We start from the raw sequence: 18,030 nt of genomic DNA on the forward strand, positions 1-18,030 counted from the left end.
ATTTTTAGGGTATTTAATGAATGTTATGCAATAATCACAGTAACAACAATCTTAACCCTGCTCTATATTTAACTCACCCTTTGGATGTGCTTCTTACATAACAAAAATACTTCTCCTTTCCTAGAGTCTAGGAACAGCCAAAAAAACAAAGGCTGATGATGGATGACATTCAATACCCATTGGCACAGGCATGTACAGATTAGAGTAAGGGGCAGTCAAGTCAGCAAATAGGGTTCTAGTAAAAATAGAAAACAGGCTCCCAGAATTCAGAATCTTTGGATGTTCTCAAAAATATTTTATTAGTTTCCCCTCAAATTTCCAGTACTTCTTAGAAAGCATTTTCATTTATTATTTTGCTCACACATATATCATACAGTAAGTATTCAGTCACTTGAGGTAATCAATAAAACACCAAAGTCAAAAAGAAAAGGTGCTTACAAAATGATAAAAGATACTTTGGCAGATTGAACACTTATATAGTAATATGTAAATTATTGAAGTCCAGATATATTTAAAAGCAAAGATACTGGAAAAACAATGTCTGATATATATCAAATAATTATATATAATCTAAAATAGGGATTAGGGCAGAAAAGTTATATGTATCCCTTAAGTGTGTAAATGTGAGTCAGAAACACTAGTGATTTCAACTGAAACCAAAGATTTGAGGCCATTTTTTAAAACCCTAAATTTTTTATTCTGATTTTCAATTCCCAAATCCTAATATTAAAACTTTCAATCTAACCACTTACTTTAATTCATCAAATACTTAGTTTCACTTAAAATGGAAAACTTAACAAGTACTCAAAAGACAATATTCATTTGGGCAGAAGAGGTGGGTCTTGAGGTCTACCAGGTGACCCAGGGCTTCTGGCTCTGAAACCACCCTTGCCACCCTCATTCCTGTGTAACTAAAGGAACAAGCCTGAGCCATACCTGCTGAAGATGAAGTGGTAATACTAGATTCTGCTTCTGGACCCTCACCAACTTCATTTACTGCTGCAATAGAAAACCTATTCCAAAAACAATTTGGAGAGACGTGTTTCACATGGTGTGGTGTGAACATGAGATAAAAATAGAAGGAGCAATAACTTTTCTATTTAAAGGATGATGTGGCAATGCATGAGTCTAGTTACATGGTGCCACTGCTCAGCACTAAAATGACCATCAATCACATCCTTGTTTGCATTCCCCTAGAACACTTCAGGGTCATAGAGGTCAAAAGCTGAACTCTGCTATCTGCATGACCCCCATTCTTCTCCAAATTTAAAGAGGCTCTAGTAAATGATAGACAAGCTAACAATAATAAAATAATTACCCTAATGGTTAATAAAAATACCTAAACAGAACTCTACCTTCTTACTTTTTTCATATTGGATTAAATGAAAATTTGACATTCATGGTGTTTATGTCTTTGTTAGCCATATTTATAAGTATCCTCTGAATATAATAGAAATGCTTGAGAATGTTTTTGCTTAGGACGCTATAATCTAATAAGCATATAGGCTTGAGGAAAACCACAGTGACTTCAACCCAACACCATGGAGTCAGCAGCGCTTCTCAAAGTACATTTAAACTATTTGATACCCATATTTCTTAAATAATTATCATGCCTGCAGCCATGCTGGCTATATTTTCCTCTGTGTCACTTAATTCTTACCTGTAAATAGTATTTGGTAAAGTGGAGTAAAACTGGAAACTGGTTCTCTGTGTCCCTGCATCTAATTTTTGATTTTTGCTGATCAGCCTTAAGTTATAACCCAAAATAGGTCCACCTGGGAATTGAGGTGGATCCCAGCTGACTTCCACAGTGTCGGGACTTGAGCTCTCAATATTCCTGATCAAAGGTGCAGTTTCAGGAACTGGAAGAGATAATGGTGACATGGTGAGCAGAAAAATGTGCAAGCGTGATGTCTTTAAAATAAGATGGAAAAAAGTCTTTTTTTTGAAAACTTAATGGAAACGAAATAATTTTATTAATACTCAAAATATGTGATAGAGAAAAGGTGGTAAGATGTCTAAACCAGTTCGCTCCTTTCCCAAGACGCCCTTTCAAATGTTACTTTCCTCACTTCTAATTAATGAAATAAAATTAAATATAGTGTATACGAATACAATAATGGCCCTTTAAAAAAAAGTCATCGGGACTTTCTAGAGACTTAAATGAGTTGAAACATGGGATGGAACCAGTTTAGGAAGAAGAGGAGAGTGTGACTAAAACTGGAGTCAATGATCGACGAGTTTTTTTAAAAAAAAAGGCCATCCTGGGGCCTTTTCACTCATTTGAGTGGGGCAGCCTTGCTGGTTCCAGCTGGAGATGTGGGTTCGGATGAGCTGGAATTCGAACAGTTGGCTTCACTTTTGTTGGCATCAGCTCTAATGACCCAGACTACATTTTCCTTACCCCAGCTCTCAGGTCCTGGAAATCCAGGCTGACTGTGCTTCAGCACCCCTGCCCTGGCAAAGGATTAAAGGAGCATGTATGAAACGACCGAGCATTCACACACACTCCCCAGCAGCTACTTAAGTGGACAAAGAAAGGACAACAAATGATCTGACAGCCTAGCTTCTATCTGTGTCTCCACCTGCTTTTCAAACCAAACCCCTAAAACCAGACTCTTTTATTTCCTCTTTCCGTAGAAAGACACAATTAGAAGTTACTTTGCTCTTGAGTAGATTTCTCTCCCTCTGAACACTTTTGGCAAATGCTCTGCATCACCACTGACTTTTAAAAGCCCTTTTAATTGCTCTCAGCCTTTCTCTGATGCAATTCATCTCTAACTCTCAGACTAATTTTCAGCAAACACAAGCATCATTGCATCACTCCTCGGCTCCATGTAGTCAGTCACCATGATAAACAGGGAAGAAATACATTTCTCCCACTGAATTATAATATAATTAGAATGTCAAAATTTAAGTCATTAGGGTCAATGCCCAAATGTGATCTTCTACCGTTGAAGCAAGTTAAATGTCACCTACATGGCAAGATGTGATCATTGTCCAGGTCTTCCCTACCAAAAAAAAAAAAACAACACAAAAATCTTCCCTGAAATGCTGGTATCCCTTGCCTGACAATCATTCCTCTTTGTTAAGAAATTATTTTCTGAAAGGACCCAGTTAAAAGGCAATAGCACCATTTAGGCCGGGTGTGGTGGTTTACGCCTGTAATCCCAGCACTTTGGGAGGCCGAGATGGACCAATCGCTTGAGGCCAGGAGTTCGAGATCAGCCTGGCCTACATGGCAAAAACCCATCTCTACTAAAATTACAAAAATTAGCCAGGCATGGTGGTGCATGCCTGTAATCCCAGCTACCTGGGAGGCTGAGGCACAAGAATCACTTGAACCCAGGAGGCAGAAGCTGCAGTGAGCCGAAATTGTGCCACTGCACTACAACCTAGGCGACAGAGTGAGACCTTGTCTTAAAAAAAAAAAATGCGGTGGCTCACGCTTGTAATCCCAGCACTTTGGGAGGCCGAGGCGGGCAGATCACAAGGTCAGGAGATCGAGACTACCCTGGCTAGCACAGTGAAACTCCGTCTCTACTAAAAATACAAAAAGTAGCCAGGCATGGTGGCATGCACCTGTAGTCCCAGCTACTCAGAAGGCTGAGGCAGGAGAATCGCTTGAACCCAGGAGGCAGAGGTTGCAGTGAGCTGAGATTGCGCTACTGCATTCCAGCCTGGGCGACAGCGAGACTCTGTCTAAAAAAAAAGGCAATAGCACTATCTAAAATCATGTCATTCCCATAGCTAAAAGAAAATAGGGTTATGAGGCAATTAACACAATACAGATAAGTTTCTAAGTTTCGATGTAGCTAGAAAAGTGAGAATCAGAAACATGAGATGCTATCCATAAGAAGGACACCCATGTGGGGTCTAGAAGACACAGAGGGTATGTGAGCTTGCTTATCCAGGAGAAAGGCCCAGAAATGGATGCAAAATTTGCTTTCATTATTTTGATTTGCCCAGCCAATGTCCCTGCATGGTATTTCTGTAGCACCAGAAAATGTCCCAGCACTGTTGGATAACATATGGCATTGCTTGGAACAAGGAAGAATTCATTCTACTCTGATTTGGAAAATTTCAAACATAGTCCTAGGCCAGTGTTTGATCTGAGGCTCTAAGCAAGAATAGTCGGAATAATCAGCAGAGGTGGCCACACAAACCCTGAGATCTGACAAACAAGGAGAGAGCACCCATCAGGGAAGGGGAAAAATGCCCCAGCCAACTTCATCAGCTGCTGGGCTCTGCTTAGGTCCAAGGCCTAGTTCAGCCTGAGGCTCTCTGCAGATAGGCACATCTCCAGAGCTGAGGGTTAGGGCATCCAGCCTGGAGCATGTCTTCCTGGGTTGCCTCAGCTAACTCTGAGGGTGAGGGCACCAGACAACTCTCCCTCAGTGTCTGCCTCAGCATTTGCCTTCCTCTAAGGTTTCTATGCTTGAATCCTTTTCCTGGTGTGGAAGTCACATCTTCAAAATAATAAGTCAGAGAATACCCAATATATGTTCTGTTTTTAAAAAACAGTTTTGATAAAATCTTAAAATAATATAGTAACTTCCCAGCTGGTCGCTACCTCTGTACTTTCAAATCTGTCTCATTCTCTCAATCTATTCTATGTGCAGTTGCCAAAATTCTCTTTTTGAGAAGGATGTGAAGCAATTACTGCTGTGCTTTAAAACCTTCCGTAACTCCTAACTGCATTCTAAATAAAGTACAAACTCCTTACCCAGGACATTTAAGATTGTTGGTAATCTGGACCTAGTCTGCCTTCCCAATGTTATTCTCACTATTTTTCTTCCTGTATCCTATGCTTCCAGCAGATGGAATACTGACTGATTTCCCTCCATGCATTAGAATCCAATCTTGGTGACCCTGGTCACATAGACACCTGGACCTGCCCTTTTCTCTCCTCACCTCATGTCTAACTCAACAAATGAGACTTCCTCCAAAGAGATTTCTTTAATATTTCATTTCGGAAATAATATTTCCCTCCTCTAAACTGCCATGGGAATTTGTCAGTACCTTTTCTATGTGTTTAATAAAGCTTTACCTTATTGTGAGGTTAGTTAGGCATGTGCTTTATCTCTTCTGCAAGAGAGTAAGCTTCTCAAAGTATCCATGCATCTATAGATATCCCATGAATACATTTTGAACAAGAGAACAATAACATTTATTTAGAGCTAGAATTGCTCTAAGGATATATTAGTATTCAGAGGACAGCAGCTCAGATAAAGTTATATTCTGATAGGGCAACATTCTGTATAAAGGGTGGGAAAATGAGGAAGCAGGAATCTAGCAGACAAAAAGCTTTTTGTTGCTTTCCAGAGACAATGTCACTGTGTCATACTCAATCACCTTCATTTTTGAAACACTTTCATCACTTGGCTTTGAGACACCACAAGCTCCCGAGACTCTCCTTCTCCCTGTCCTTTGCTGTCCCTCCTCTTCTTCCCAAATATTAAGGGCCCTTGGGCTGACAACTTGACCTTCTCCTTTTTTCAACCACGTTCACTTTTAGCGTATTGCCTCCAGGCCCATGGCTTGAATCACATCTCTGTGGTGATAACTCCTAAATTGATAGTTTGGATACTTTCGACTTACGTCCTGAGTTCCAAATCCGTCCATTTAACTGCTTCCTCAGCAACTCCACTTGGATATCTAATAGACATCTCAAATTTTACTTGGCCTAAACAGAACTGATGGTTTTATCTAGGAAAGCCACTCCTCCTTTACCCTTGTCCCTGTCTCAGTAAATGATGACATTCAGGTGTTCAGACTGAAAGTCTAAGTTAGCAACATTGATTTTCCCATCTTCCTTGACAAATCCATTCAGCAACCCCAACAGCTCAATCTTCAAAATATATGACAAACCTTTCCCTATTTTCCCATCATCATCCTAGTCAGAGCCATCACCAAATCAAGCCTGACTTGCTTGGCCTCCTAACAGCTCCCCAGCTTCCCTGGCCCTCCTTCCACCCTCCCAGTCTATTCTCCATGCATCAGCCATACTGAAAGTTTTAAAACTTGAACCAGTCCCTCCCCTCCTTAGAACACTCCAAAGACATTCTATCCCACTTAGAATAAAATCTGTACTCCTTATCAGGGTCAGTATGGCCCTGTGTGACCAAGCCTCTGGCTATGTGTCAGATCCCACCTCATGCTTTAAAATCTATCATCATCCTATTTGGCCCTTATCAGAAATAATATTGACATTCCTGCAGCCATCTTCCGGCTGTTTTTGTTTTATCTTTTATTGGTTCAGAATTTAGACTAAGAAGAAGGGGTGCTATACATTGGGTCTTCTCATAACCCAACAAATACTTTTACTTAATTACTTATCTGACTGTCTTCCCTAGCTGGAATGCAAGCCCCATAAGTGTTAGGATTTTATCATCTTTAGTTCCTAGAATAATGTCTGGTATACAATAGGTCCTTGATTAATACTTGAATGAATGAAAAAAGTGCCCAATCTTCCTTTCAATTATATTAAAAATATAATACAAAAAATAACCAACTTTTCAGTAAAAAAAAAAAACAAAAACGAGGTGAATTTTTTTACTGATATTATTTTTCCACAGCCAAAGAAGTTTACAACCTAGGCAATAAAAAGACTAAAATTATATCAAGAAATAAAAATAGAATCCAAACATATCTATACCACATCACTACCACCCCTGGGCCTCTCACCTGGGTCACCGCATGGCTTCCTACCAGTTCTTCCTGCTTCCTCCCACACCCCCGAGTTCATTCTCCATACAGCAGCCAGTTTTCCTTTTAATGTACAAAGCAGTTCGCATCAGATCATGTCACTCCTCTCCTCAAAACCTTACAGTGACTCTCCTTCCAGAATAAAAGCCACATTCCTTACCAAGGTCCCTGAGGTAGTCCGTGATCTGGCCCCCATCTCTCTGACCTTAGCTGTTACTCCTCTGCCTCCTTCACTCTTGTTCAGCCATATGGGCCTCCTAGTTGCTCCTTGATCAGGCCAAGGATGTTCTTGCCTTCGATCCTCCACATGGACCATCCCTCTGCCTGAAACTCTCTATCTGAGACAGCTGCCTGGTTGACTTCCTTGCCTCCTTTAAGTCTTTGCTCAAACTTTACCCTGCCAGCTCACTAAGGCTCATTCTGGCCACCTTATTTCATACTACCACTGGCCTCTTCTTCTCTCTTCACTCTTCATTTCCAATCCCCTAAATGACAAACCCTGCTCAAAATATTCCTCTTACTATAGCACACAGCACCATCCCACTTACAATATACTTTATTTATTTCTTATGTTTATTGCAGAATATTTCTCTTCCACCAAAATGTGAGCTCCAGCTGGGCGAAGTGGCTCACGCCTATAATCCCAGCACTTTGGGGAGGCCAAGGCGGGCAGATCACTGGAGGTCAGGAGTACAAGACCAGCCTGGCCAGCATGGCAAAACCCCACCTCCACTAAAAATACAAAAAATTAGCCAGGCATGGTAGTGCATGCCTGAGTCCCAGCTGCTTGGGAGGCTGAGGCAGGGGAATCACTTGAACCCGGGAGGTGGAGGTTGCAGTGAGCCAAGTTCGCACCATTGCATTCCAGCCTGGGCAGCAGACCAAGGCTCTTGTCTCCAAAAAAAAAAAAAAAGAAAAGAAAAGAAAAGAAAAGAAAAAAAGAAAGTGAGCTCCACAAGAGCAGGGGTCATTGTCTCTTTTGATCATGAAGGTATTGTGAGTACCTAGAATACTACCTGGCACATAGTTATGTACCCAGTTGTTGAATGTATCAATTAATAGGAAGGAATAGATTTATTTCCTTGTTTAAAATGAAAACAAACTAAATTAAAGCTTTGGAATAATTTCCTTTCATAAGAAATGTGTGCACACCATACCTCCATGAGGATGAGTCCTGTAACTGGGACTTGGAGGAGAGTAGAGCTGCAGCTGCGCTGTAAAGATCCAAACCACTCGGAACATGTACTCAGTGAAGGGGTGCAGGGGCTCAACCACATAGGACAGTCTGGACACGGTCTAGATCAAGGAGTGATCAATAATCAGCATATATAGAATCAGCATCCTACATTGGGACTCAAAAGCATAGATTAATTTGTAAAAGATGGATGGCTCAACAGAGGCCTGGAGCTTAGAGCTAAGCCATTCAGACATCAGCGTGCAGAATTCACTCAGAAATTCTCCCCTTCCAAATAGCAAAATTACGGATTCAATTATTTGGCATTTACCTCAAGGACTTAAATTTTTCTATGTTAGTACACATAGTATCTCAGGACTATTTTTTTTTTTCTAAACTTTCTCATGCTTCTCTAAAAGACACAGTCCTGGATGACCACCATAGACAGTACTTCTAAATTGCAACAACTCCCGTGAGAATCTTTCTTCTGCCCTCCATCCTAGCTGGACTCATCTTAGCTGGGATGGGCAAATAATGACTAATGAGGTGAATAGTTACGTGATGCTGTACTGAAGGAATAGTACATATGTCCAACATTATATTTTCCTTATAAAATAAATATTATATTTTCCCTATAAAATAAGCCTTAATGTTAAGGCTTAGTATTAACATGTTACAGAGTACCTGAGATTAAAGTTCATCTAATCCAACTACCCATCTTACAGTTGAATATTTTCTAGAAGGCCTTTATGCTTAAAACTATAAGTAATAATTTGGCGCTTTTAAAAATTGGGGGCCAGGCGCGGTGGCTCACGCCTGTAATCCCAGCACTTTGGGAGGCCGAGGCGGGCGGATCACGAGGTCAGGAGATTGAGACTATCCTGACTAACACGGTGAAACCCCGTCTCTACTAAAAATACAAAAAATTAGTCGGGCGTGGTGATGGGCGCCTGTGGGAGGCTGAGGCAGAATGGCGTGAACCCGGGAGACGGAGCTTGCAGTGAGCCGAGATCGCGCCACTGCACTCTAGCCTGGGCGACACAGCGAGACTCGATCTCAAAAAAAAAAAAAAAAAAAAATTGAGAAGGGGTCTGGGTTTAGGTACAAAGGCAGCCTTTCATACCTTAGTATAAGTCCAGCTTCCCAGAAGTTGTGCATATTTCCACTGAATGATGTATTTTACTCCAGAGAAGTTGGCAGATTTCCATCGTAATGTCATGTTGTGGCTTCCAATGGAAGAAGCAAAGGGCGCAGTTGGAAGGTCTGCATTTTCTGGGGAGAAAACAAGATTTCACTCACTCTGCACTCCTGTCCATCAGCGCAAGAGAGTGTGTGCCCGTCTCATCTAGAGCTTTCCGTATTCTCTTGCTAAAACTGCATCTTGCCACAATAACTCACCTGAATAATCAATGGTATGCATATTCAATTTATTTTTAAAAATCAATCAGTCTGTCAGTCTTTTTTCCACAGAATCTATTGTTATCTTTGAACATAGTATTTTTTTGTTTAGGTTTTGGTTTTACAGGCAGATGACACAGAGGGTTCTGAGGTGTCCAGTTTTCTCTTACAATACCACTCTCTTACAGACTGGGGGAGCCAGTGCTCAGAGCATGTCTGTGGCACAACAGAACCATCCATTATCCTGGGATGTGTACCCCAATATATTTCTGAAATTTTATACTCTAATTCTACTATTGCTGTGCATCTTAACAACAAATTATTTTTTATATGTACAGAGCAATTGCCTTTACTCCAAAGGATGCTATGATTGGCTGTTTCACATTATAAAATATTTCAGGACATCTAAACATTAGACATATTACAATTGGCAGCAATTTCTCAGGTGCTGCTTGCCAGGCATGGTACTAAGGGCTAGATTTCTGAATGGTATGTCACTGGGATTAAATTATTTTACTTTACTTTTTGTATTTTTCCAAAATTGTGATGAATTTAATGTTTCAGCTTTCTTTTATAGAAACAAAATCAGCACTCTGGTTGAGAAAGCATGGTAAATTTGGTAGGGAGCTTAAAATGGTTAAATACAAACTCCTAGGACCTTACTCTGGTTAAGAGAAAATTGACGTAATTCTCATCACTACAGACACCAGCCATGGACCAAATAAAGTCCATACTCTGTAATCCAGAAAAATCAAAGCCATTGTCATCTGAGGACCTAGCCCACAAAGAGGCCTAGCACAACTCTTCTCTGCTGATTCTTCTTTTTATAGTTCATTTTTGACTATTATAACTGAATAAGCAAAGTACAGGTCCATTTTCCTTCCCTTTCTTGTTGTGAAACTCTCAATAGCAGGAATTAGGTATGCTGTGGGCACCTTGAAGGGGAGTCCAATGATGGAGTTGTCAGCAGAGTGAGGAAAAATAACCAGGAGGCATCAGAAATGACAAAAGTTGAGAACTGGGCAGATGTGATCAGTTATATAAGTACAAGTAAATGTAAATATCATAGCTAAACATAGACATATTTCAAAGCCATGGTGATACATATGAAAAAAAAGGTAAAGTAGGTTTATACTAAAATATCAAGGCAAAGAGAGAGCCAAATGAAAAAGGGAAGCTAGACTGAGCTCCATCCTATTTTCAGTACATGGTACAATGGGTAAGAAAAGGCTCTGTTACCAGGCAGCTGGGTTATAATTTCAGAGATATCCCTTACCAGCTATGGGGCCTCAAGCAAGTTTATAAACTTTGTGCCTCAATTTTCTCACCTGTAAAATGAGGTTAATAATAGTATGTATAACTCTGAGGACAAAAGGAGCTAATACATATTAATTAATGAGAAAAGTGGTCAACTCATAAATGCCTAATAAAAAATAGCTATTTTTGGCCAGGCATGGTGGCTCATGCCTAGCTACTCAGGAGGCTGAGGTAGGAGGATTGCTTGAGCTCAGGAGTTTGAGGTTACAGTGAGCTGTGATTGTGCCCCTGTACTCCAGCCTGGGTGATAAGAGTGAGATTCTCTCTCTCTCTCTCTCTCATATATATATATATATATATATATATATATATATATATATAAAAAATACACATACACACACACACACACACATGCATACATATTTTTGTATATGCAAATATATATGTTTATTTATTTATTTATTGTATTAGCTATTTATTTAATATGTTATTAGCTATTATCATTTTCCATCATGTGAAAAGAGATATGGGAGGTATCTAAAATGAATATAGCATACTCACCAATAAATGACCTAGAAATCAGATGTGTTAAAGACAAATAAGGTCTTAGCATCATGGACAAAAGGATTCATTATAACAGACTACAGATACGGTCTTTAAGTACAAATGCCTTTATTTAGACTTCGTACATCTCATTTGTTAGTGGTACATAGACATTGATCCACAGCCAATGAGAAAATAAAAATAAAGCATTGATTACTCTTGTATTCTAACAGAATTGTATAATTAAGTTGGTAATATAATTTTAGAATATAATAAGGGAATGTAAATAAAAGATTCCACAGTTCCTCAGTTCTGGTGTCCTTAGTTTCTCAGAAATTTTTTTATGGTTCCCTGAACCAAAAGAATTCTCTAACGGTTCAATTTTTTAAGTAATATAACTTAATAAGTATGTGTTAATACCAAATTGACTAACAATTTGGTATCTAACAATTTGGTAGATATTTGAAACAAATAAGAAATTGAAAGATAAAACTGTATATTTATTTCATCCTTAAATAAAAATAATTGCATACTAATGGGGCCTGTGTACCTGTTGGGCACTGCACAACTCCTTCAGTCTTATGATCAGATTGGGTATCACCATCCAACAGATTTCACATATCTCTGTGTTTACCTTGAGTGTTTAAAATACTCCATGGCTCCCCATGAGATTGCTGTAATGGCCTGGAGCACATCAGTGCACAGCTTGGAAACCATAAAATATACATTTTATCCACAGCTAATTCCCGTGACACTGAAAAAAAATGTAATATCGCTACCTCTCCACAGAAATGTCTAGGGTGTCTTTTGTGGGACACTAAAGGGCAGAAGCAAATCAGAATAGCAAGATAAGATTCCCCTTCTGATTTCTATCAGCCACTGAGAGCAAGGAACAAGCCACTGAGTCAAGGACTACAATGTATGGAAGAGCCAAGCATCCTTCAGACTTAAGGGGACTGTCTACAGCTCGGGGGGAGGATGCCCTAGGGAATTCTGGAAATGATATCTGCTGACATCCAAGCCATGACTTATCAAAGCGTTGGCCTTTTAGAAACTACTGGAGACTTAACACACTAAGGCAAAGCTACTTTGACATGCCCAACCTACTCTGAAATCAGGCAGAGGGAGCTGATAAACACCCAAGCTCCCTACTTGCTCAAAATCTAACACGGAGAAGCATAGCTTCTGTATATTTTACAAATTCCTAGAGCCTTTTGGGGAGTCATACACACAGTACGCACTCTATCAGATAACTGTTAGCTGAATAATGAAAGGTACATTCAATACAATATGCCTATACTTTCCAGTCATTAAAACATACTGCACAAAGTAATTTATAGATTCAATGCCATCCCCATCAAGCTACCAATGACTTTCTTCACAAAATTGGAAAAAACTACTTTAAAGTTCATATGGAACCAAAAAAGAGCCTGCATTGCCAAGTCAATCCTAAGCCAAAAGAACAAAGCTGGAGGCATCACACTACCTGACTTCAAACTATACTACAAGGCTACAGTAACCAAAACAGCATGGTACTGGTACCAAAACAGAGATATAGACCAATGGAACAGGACAGAGCCCTCAGAAATAATGCCACAGATCTACAACTATCTGATCTTTGACAAACCTGACAAAAAACAAGAAATAGGGAAAGGATTCCTACTTAATAAATGGTGCTGGGAAAACTGGCTAGCCATATGTAGAAAGCTGAAACTGGATCCCTTTCTTACACCTTACACAAAAATTAATTCAAGATGGATTAAAAACTTAAATGTTAGACCTAAAACCATAAAAACCCTAGAAGAAAACCTAGGCAATACCATTCAGGACATAGGCATGGGCAAGGACTTCATGTCTAAAACACCAAAAGCAATGGCAACAAAAGCCAAAATTGACAAATGGGATCTAATTAAACTAAAGAGCTTCTGCACAGCAAAAGAAACTACCATCAGAGTGAACAGGCAACCTACAGAATGGGAGAAAATTTTTGCAATCTACCCATCTGACAAAGCGCTAATATCCAGAATCTACAAAGAACTCAAACAAATTTACAAGAAAAGAACAAACAACACCATCAACAATTGGGCGAAGGATATGAACAGCCACTTCTCAAAAGAAGACATTTATGCAGCCAACAGACACATGAAAAAATGCTCATCATCACTGGCCATCAGAGAAATGCAAATCAAAACCACAGTGAGGTACCATCTCACACCAGTTAGAATGGCCATCATTAAAAAGTCTGGAAACAACAGCTGCTGGAGAGGATGTGGAGAAATAGGAACACTTTTACACTGTTGGTGGGGCTGTAAACTAGTTCAACCATTGTGGAAGTCAGTGTGGTGATTCCTCAGGGATCTAGAACTAGAAATACCATTTGACCCAGCCATCCCATTACTGGGTATATACCCAAAGGATTATAAATCATGCTGCTATAAAGACACATGCACACGTATGTTTATTGCGGCACTATTCACAATAGCAAAGACTTGGAACCAACCCAAATGTCCAACAATGATAGACTGGATTAAGAAAATGTGGCACATATACACCATGGAATACTATGCAGCCATAAAAAATGATGAGTTCATGTCCTTTGTAGGGACATGGATGAAGCTGGAAACCATCATACTCAGCAAACTATTGCAAGGACAAAAAACCAAACACCGCATGTTCTCACTCATAGGTGGGAACTGAACAATGAGAACACATGGACACAGGAAGGGGAACATCACACACCGGGGCCTGTTGTGGGATGTGGGGAGAGGGGAGGGATAGCATTAGGAGATACACCTAATGTTAAATGGTGAGTTAATGGGTGCAGCACACCAACATGGCACATGTATACATATGTAACAAACCTGCACGTTGTGCACATGTACCCTAAAACTTAAAGTGCACATGTATACAAAAATAAATAAATAAAAAAGAGAAAAAAAACAGTGGCATTCTCTGACATCAAGTCTGCTCAGGGTGTACATTTGTCTGTCATTAAGATAGAAGTGAGTGTACCTACTGAACTTGAGGACAAAATCTGGTCCTAAACATTAGTCATGTACTGTTTCATCTGTTTTGTTCTGAAGAAGAATCTTGCTGAATCTTTATCAGAACGGCCTATACGTTTGAAATTATTGAATTCTCTAAGTAGATATTTTTGATTATATGGAGATGCAGAAGTCAAGATGTTTTGAGAGGTGTTTCATTATCTTTACATAAGTACAAGTCACTAGAGTGGTGCAGCCTATTTTTTAAAAGTCGTGTGTGTCCTCTTACCCAGTACTTCCTCTTCATATGCACCTTCCGCGCTGCTGCAGCCAACCTCACAGGACTCCCGCTGTGGAAGACAGGGAGCATGACAGTCAGGGCAGCCTTGGTACTGGTTTTGCTGATAAGCTTCAACTAAATTTTCAAATCCAAATGCCTAATATGCAAGTATATCTTTGCCCAATAGGCGAGTAAATCTTTGAAATCTGAGTGCCTAATATGCAAGTACATCTTTATGTCAACTATTTCCCCTGCAGTAAAATTCCCACGTGCTAGACTGGAATTTCCCAAACTTTTGACCATGCTCCATGGCAAAAAATAATTTAACAAAACAACTTAGTACACACATACATGTTGAAAAAAAGATTCCTGAAATGATCCTTACTTTTTCCTCCATTTTTAGAAGTTTTATTGAAATATATTCACCTGCCATAAACTCACTTATTTAAAGTACACAGTTAAGTGCTGTTAGAATATTCAGAGTTGTGCAATAATCACCACAATCTAATTTTAGAACATTTTCGTTGCCCCCAAGAGAAACCCCTTGTCTGTGATGTGCTCTTACATGTACAATGATACTCTATTCTATTGTTTCACTTGGTTTAATGTGACTCTTGGTTGGCTGAATTGATTTGACGACCCTCTAATGTGTCACATCATATAGTTTGAAAAAACACTGAGCTTAGCAGTACAATTATCTGCTTGCCATCTTGGTCAATGTTTTAATGAGCTTAAAACCTAAAACTTTAGAGTAAAATGATGCTTAGGGATTACCTATTTATTTTATATATCCTGGTCTTCCTTGGAAAATTAAAAGTTGACTATAAATTTGTACAGTAGCTGAACATTTCAATGAATATCTTTATAACAATGTTGAGTTTTAAAATCTATGGAAACTTAATGATATTTACATTTTATCTCATTAATGAAAAATACAGTACATAATTTGATGACTGAAACACAAATTTCCTGCAACTCTTAACAGATGAATTAACATCAGCTACAAAACACACACACACATACTTGCAGAAAAGGCACATATTGTAAAACTGCAACACAGTCATGATCAATCTTCTTGCTGTCTTTCAATTTGTAACTATAATACCTAGGACAACATGCTATTGTTTCTCATGGTAATAGCGGAAAGCAGGCACAATACATTTGCCCTAAAAAGAAGAGCTATAACTTGCAAATATGAACAGTTCAATGATTGATCTGCATACTAAAAGGAAGGGTGCCTGATAAGCCCAGGTTTGCTTAGTTAAGGATTAGTTTAAATACCTCAGTTTGGGTTTGGTTAATTTAATTTCAAGATTTAGTATACGTTTCACATCCTGTTTACATATTTTAGTGAAGCGTTCAACATATTTATTAAGTGCAGAGAATAAACAAACCAATTTACAGCAAAATCATTATATAACATGAGGGGTTTTTTTTTCCCCAAAAAAAGAAAACTGAGGAGAAGACAGGAGATGTATTTGGAAATACACATTATTTTGAAATATAGCTAGTCCTGACAATCAGGGGAAATTGTGGTCCTGTTTTTTCTGATATTTTCAGGGGAAATAGATAATAAAATTCCCATCCTTCTGGGAGTTTAAAAGTTATCTCAAGTGGAGGCAAAGCTAACAACTACGTTTCCTTCTCTCAATCTCTCTCTCTCTCTCTCTCTCTCTCTCCCTCCCTCCATCCCTCCCACTCCCTCCATCCCCCCACTCCTTTCACCTCCCTTCACCCCTCCCTGAACCATGGTGGCAATTCAACAATGGACTTCAAATAAAGTTATCCAGTGTTTCTCAAGCTTGAGTTGCCTAGAGAGAATCTAAAGATGTTTGGATTTAAGGAATTTACAGAATCTGAGCCTGAAGCCCCTGGATGGGACATTCATGTGGAATATTCCACGTTACTGAGTTGCCATTCCCACAGTGGAGGCCAAGTTTACTCTTCCCAGGGGCTACATCAGCTTGCTCTCTCCATTCCCCCACATTCCCAACTTCCTCATCATAGTCAGTCCATCTTTATTGTCCCTCTGGCTCCACCCTTGGTTTCCCAGACTGGTACACAGGCTGCCAGTGCCCTTTCCAGCTTCTGTAAGACAAGGAAGCCTCCCCCACTGCCCTCCATATGAACTGAGGCATTGTTCCCTTAAAAATTATTCATTCATTCATTCAAGAATATTTGAACAATTGGCCTTTCTCATGCCAAGCATGGTTTTGGGGTCTAAGAATATGACAGTAAGCAAGAAAGTTAAATTCCCTGCCTTACAGGACTTCCCTTAGAAGGAGGTAGATAACAACTGAGTGACAAATTTTTAAAAAGAAAAAATAATTCTGATAATGAAAATTGCTAGGACGAAAATAAGTCAAAGGCACAGGTATAACTAGGCAGAGAAGGAGACTTTATTAGGGTGATCCAAGCCAAGACTTCAGTCATTAGGAGGAACTGGGCTTGCAGAGATCTGGGCAAAGGCAGAAGCAAGAGCAGGATGAAAACTTTGAGGCAGGAATGTGTCTTCTATGTCAAGAAAGAGGGAAAGGTCAGTGTGGCCAGCACAGAGACCAAGGGGAGAGTGTGAGATGAAGTCAAGACAGGCAGGCAGTGGAGCTGGTAGACCTTTGTAGTTTGTAATTTTTTCCAAAGAGCAGTAAAAAGCCATTGAAATGTTTCAGGTACAATAGGATCAATTGGCTATAATAAGATCTATTTTGACTATTTTATATTATATATATAAATATATATGTATATATATTCTATTGTTTCATTCTATATATAGCTATATAATCAAAGGCCAAGATGCAATGATAAGATCTAATTTGTGTTTTAAATTATCAGGGATAAGCCATCTCACTAGCTATCATCATTTTCCAAGTTCTATTTCACTGAACTATCCCTTTCAAGATTATTCCTTCCAAGAAATATGAATTGCAAAAATGACAAGCTTCCTACGTTCAAACATCAATGAGTAAGGAGTCTGATTTCCTAAAGGTGTGGACAACTGAGGTGATAGATAGACAGACAGATAGATAGATAGATAGATAGATAGATAGATAGATAGATAGGTAGACAGACATACATATAGCACATATTCCTGTTCAGTTCTACTTTATTTACAGTGAAACATTTTAAAGTGTAAAATAGCAAAGTATAAAGAGAAAGAATAGTTATACAAGTTATAACACTGAGAGGAAAGATTTACACTATATAAGCACAGAAAACTGAGCAGCATAATGATTAACAAAGAATTAGCACATTACAGATCTAATCCTGGGCTTCTTCAATGCTTTAAAGGCTCTCTCTCACTTATTTTCCTGACACTGGTACATTTATCATAGGGACTATTCTTTGGGGGTAATTTTGCTTTCATCACATAAAAGGATTCGCAGGCCACTTTTTTTTCTATCTCAATCAGGAGAGACCTTTGTCTCTTTACATATGGGTGACTTTTCTCCTCTGTTTTCTCTCTCTCTTCTTAGCCAACCCTCACCTCCACCCATTCCCAAGACAAATTGCTCAGATGTGATTTTTATAACCAACAAGTAACAACTGAGAAAACATGCCAATTTAATTTTTTGTTTGTATTTTTGCTCTCTATTAAGAGGGAATTTTTCTGTTTTACTAATGAACGATAATTTATACTCCTTCCCCAGGCTTCTGGTTACCAGTTTCAAGGATATTTAAAAAAGAAT

General features: G+C 39.1%; 1 protein-coding gene across 1 annotated transcript in view; it reads right to left on the reverse strand.

Annotated features, from left to right (window-relative positions):
• Positions 1-18,030, reverse strand: part of ROS1 (ROS proto-oncogene 1, receptor tyrosine kinase) — a 141,465-nt gene that overhangs the window by 109,425 nt on the left and 14,010 nt on the right. Inside the window, exons 4-8 of the mRNA XM_003255618.4 lie at positions 14,354-14,414; positions 9,006-9,154; positions 7,866-8,004; positions 1,661-1,862; positions 937-1,013 (exon numbers count right to left, since the gene is read on the reverse strand). Coding sequence (XP_003255666.2) covers positions 937-1,013; positions 1,661-1,862; positions 7,866-8,004; positions 9,006-9,154; positions 14,354-14,414 — 628 coding nt within the window. The remainder of the gene's footprint in view (positions 1-936; positions 1,014-1,660; positions 1,863-7,865; positions 8,005-9,005; positions 9,155-14,353; positions 14,415-18,030) is intronic.

The sequence above is a fragment of the Nomascus leucogenys genome, chromosome 3 (genome assembly GCF_006542625.1).
Source record: "Nomascus leucogenys isolate Asia chromosome 3, Asia_NLE_v1, whole genome shotgun sequence".
Lineage (NCBI taxonomy): Eukaryota > Metazoa > Chordata > Mammalia > Primates > Hylobatidae > Nomascus > Nomascus leucogenys.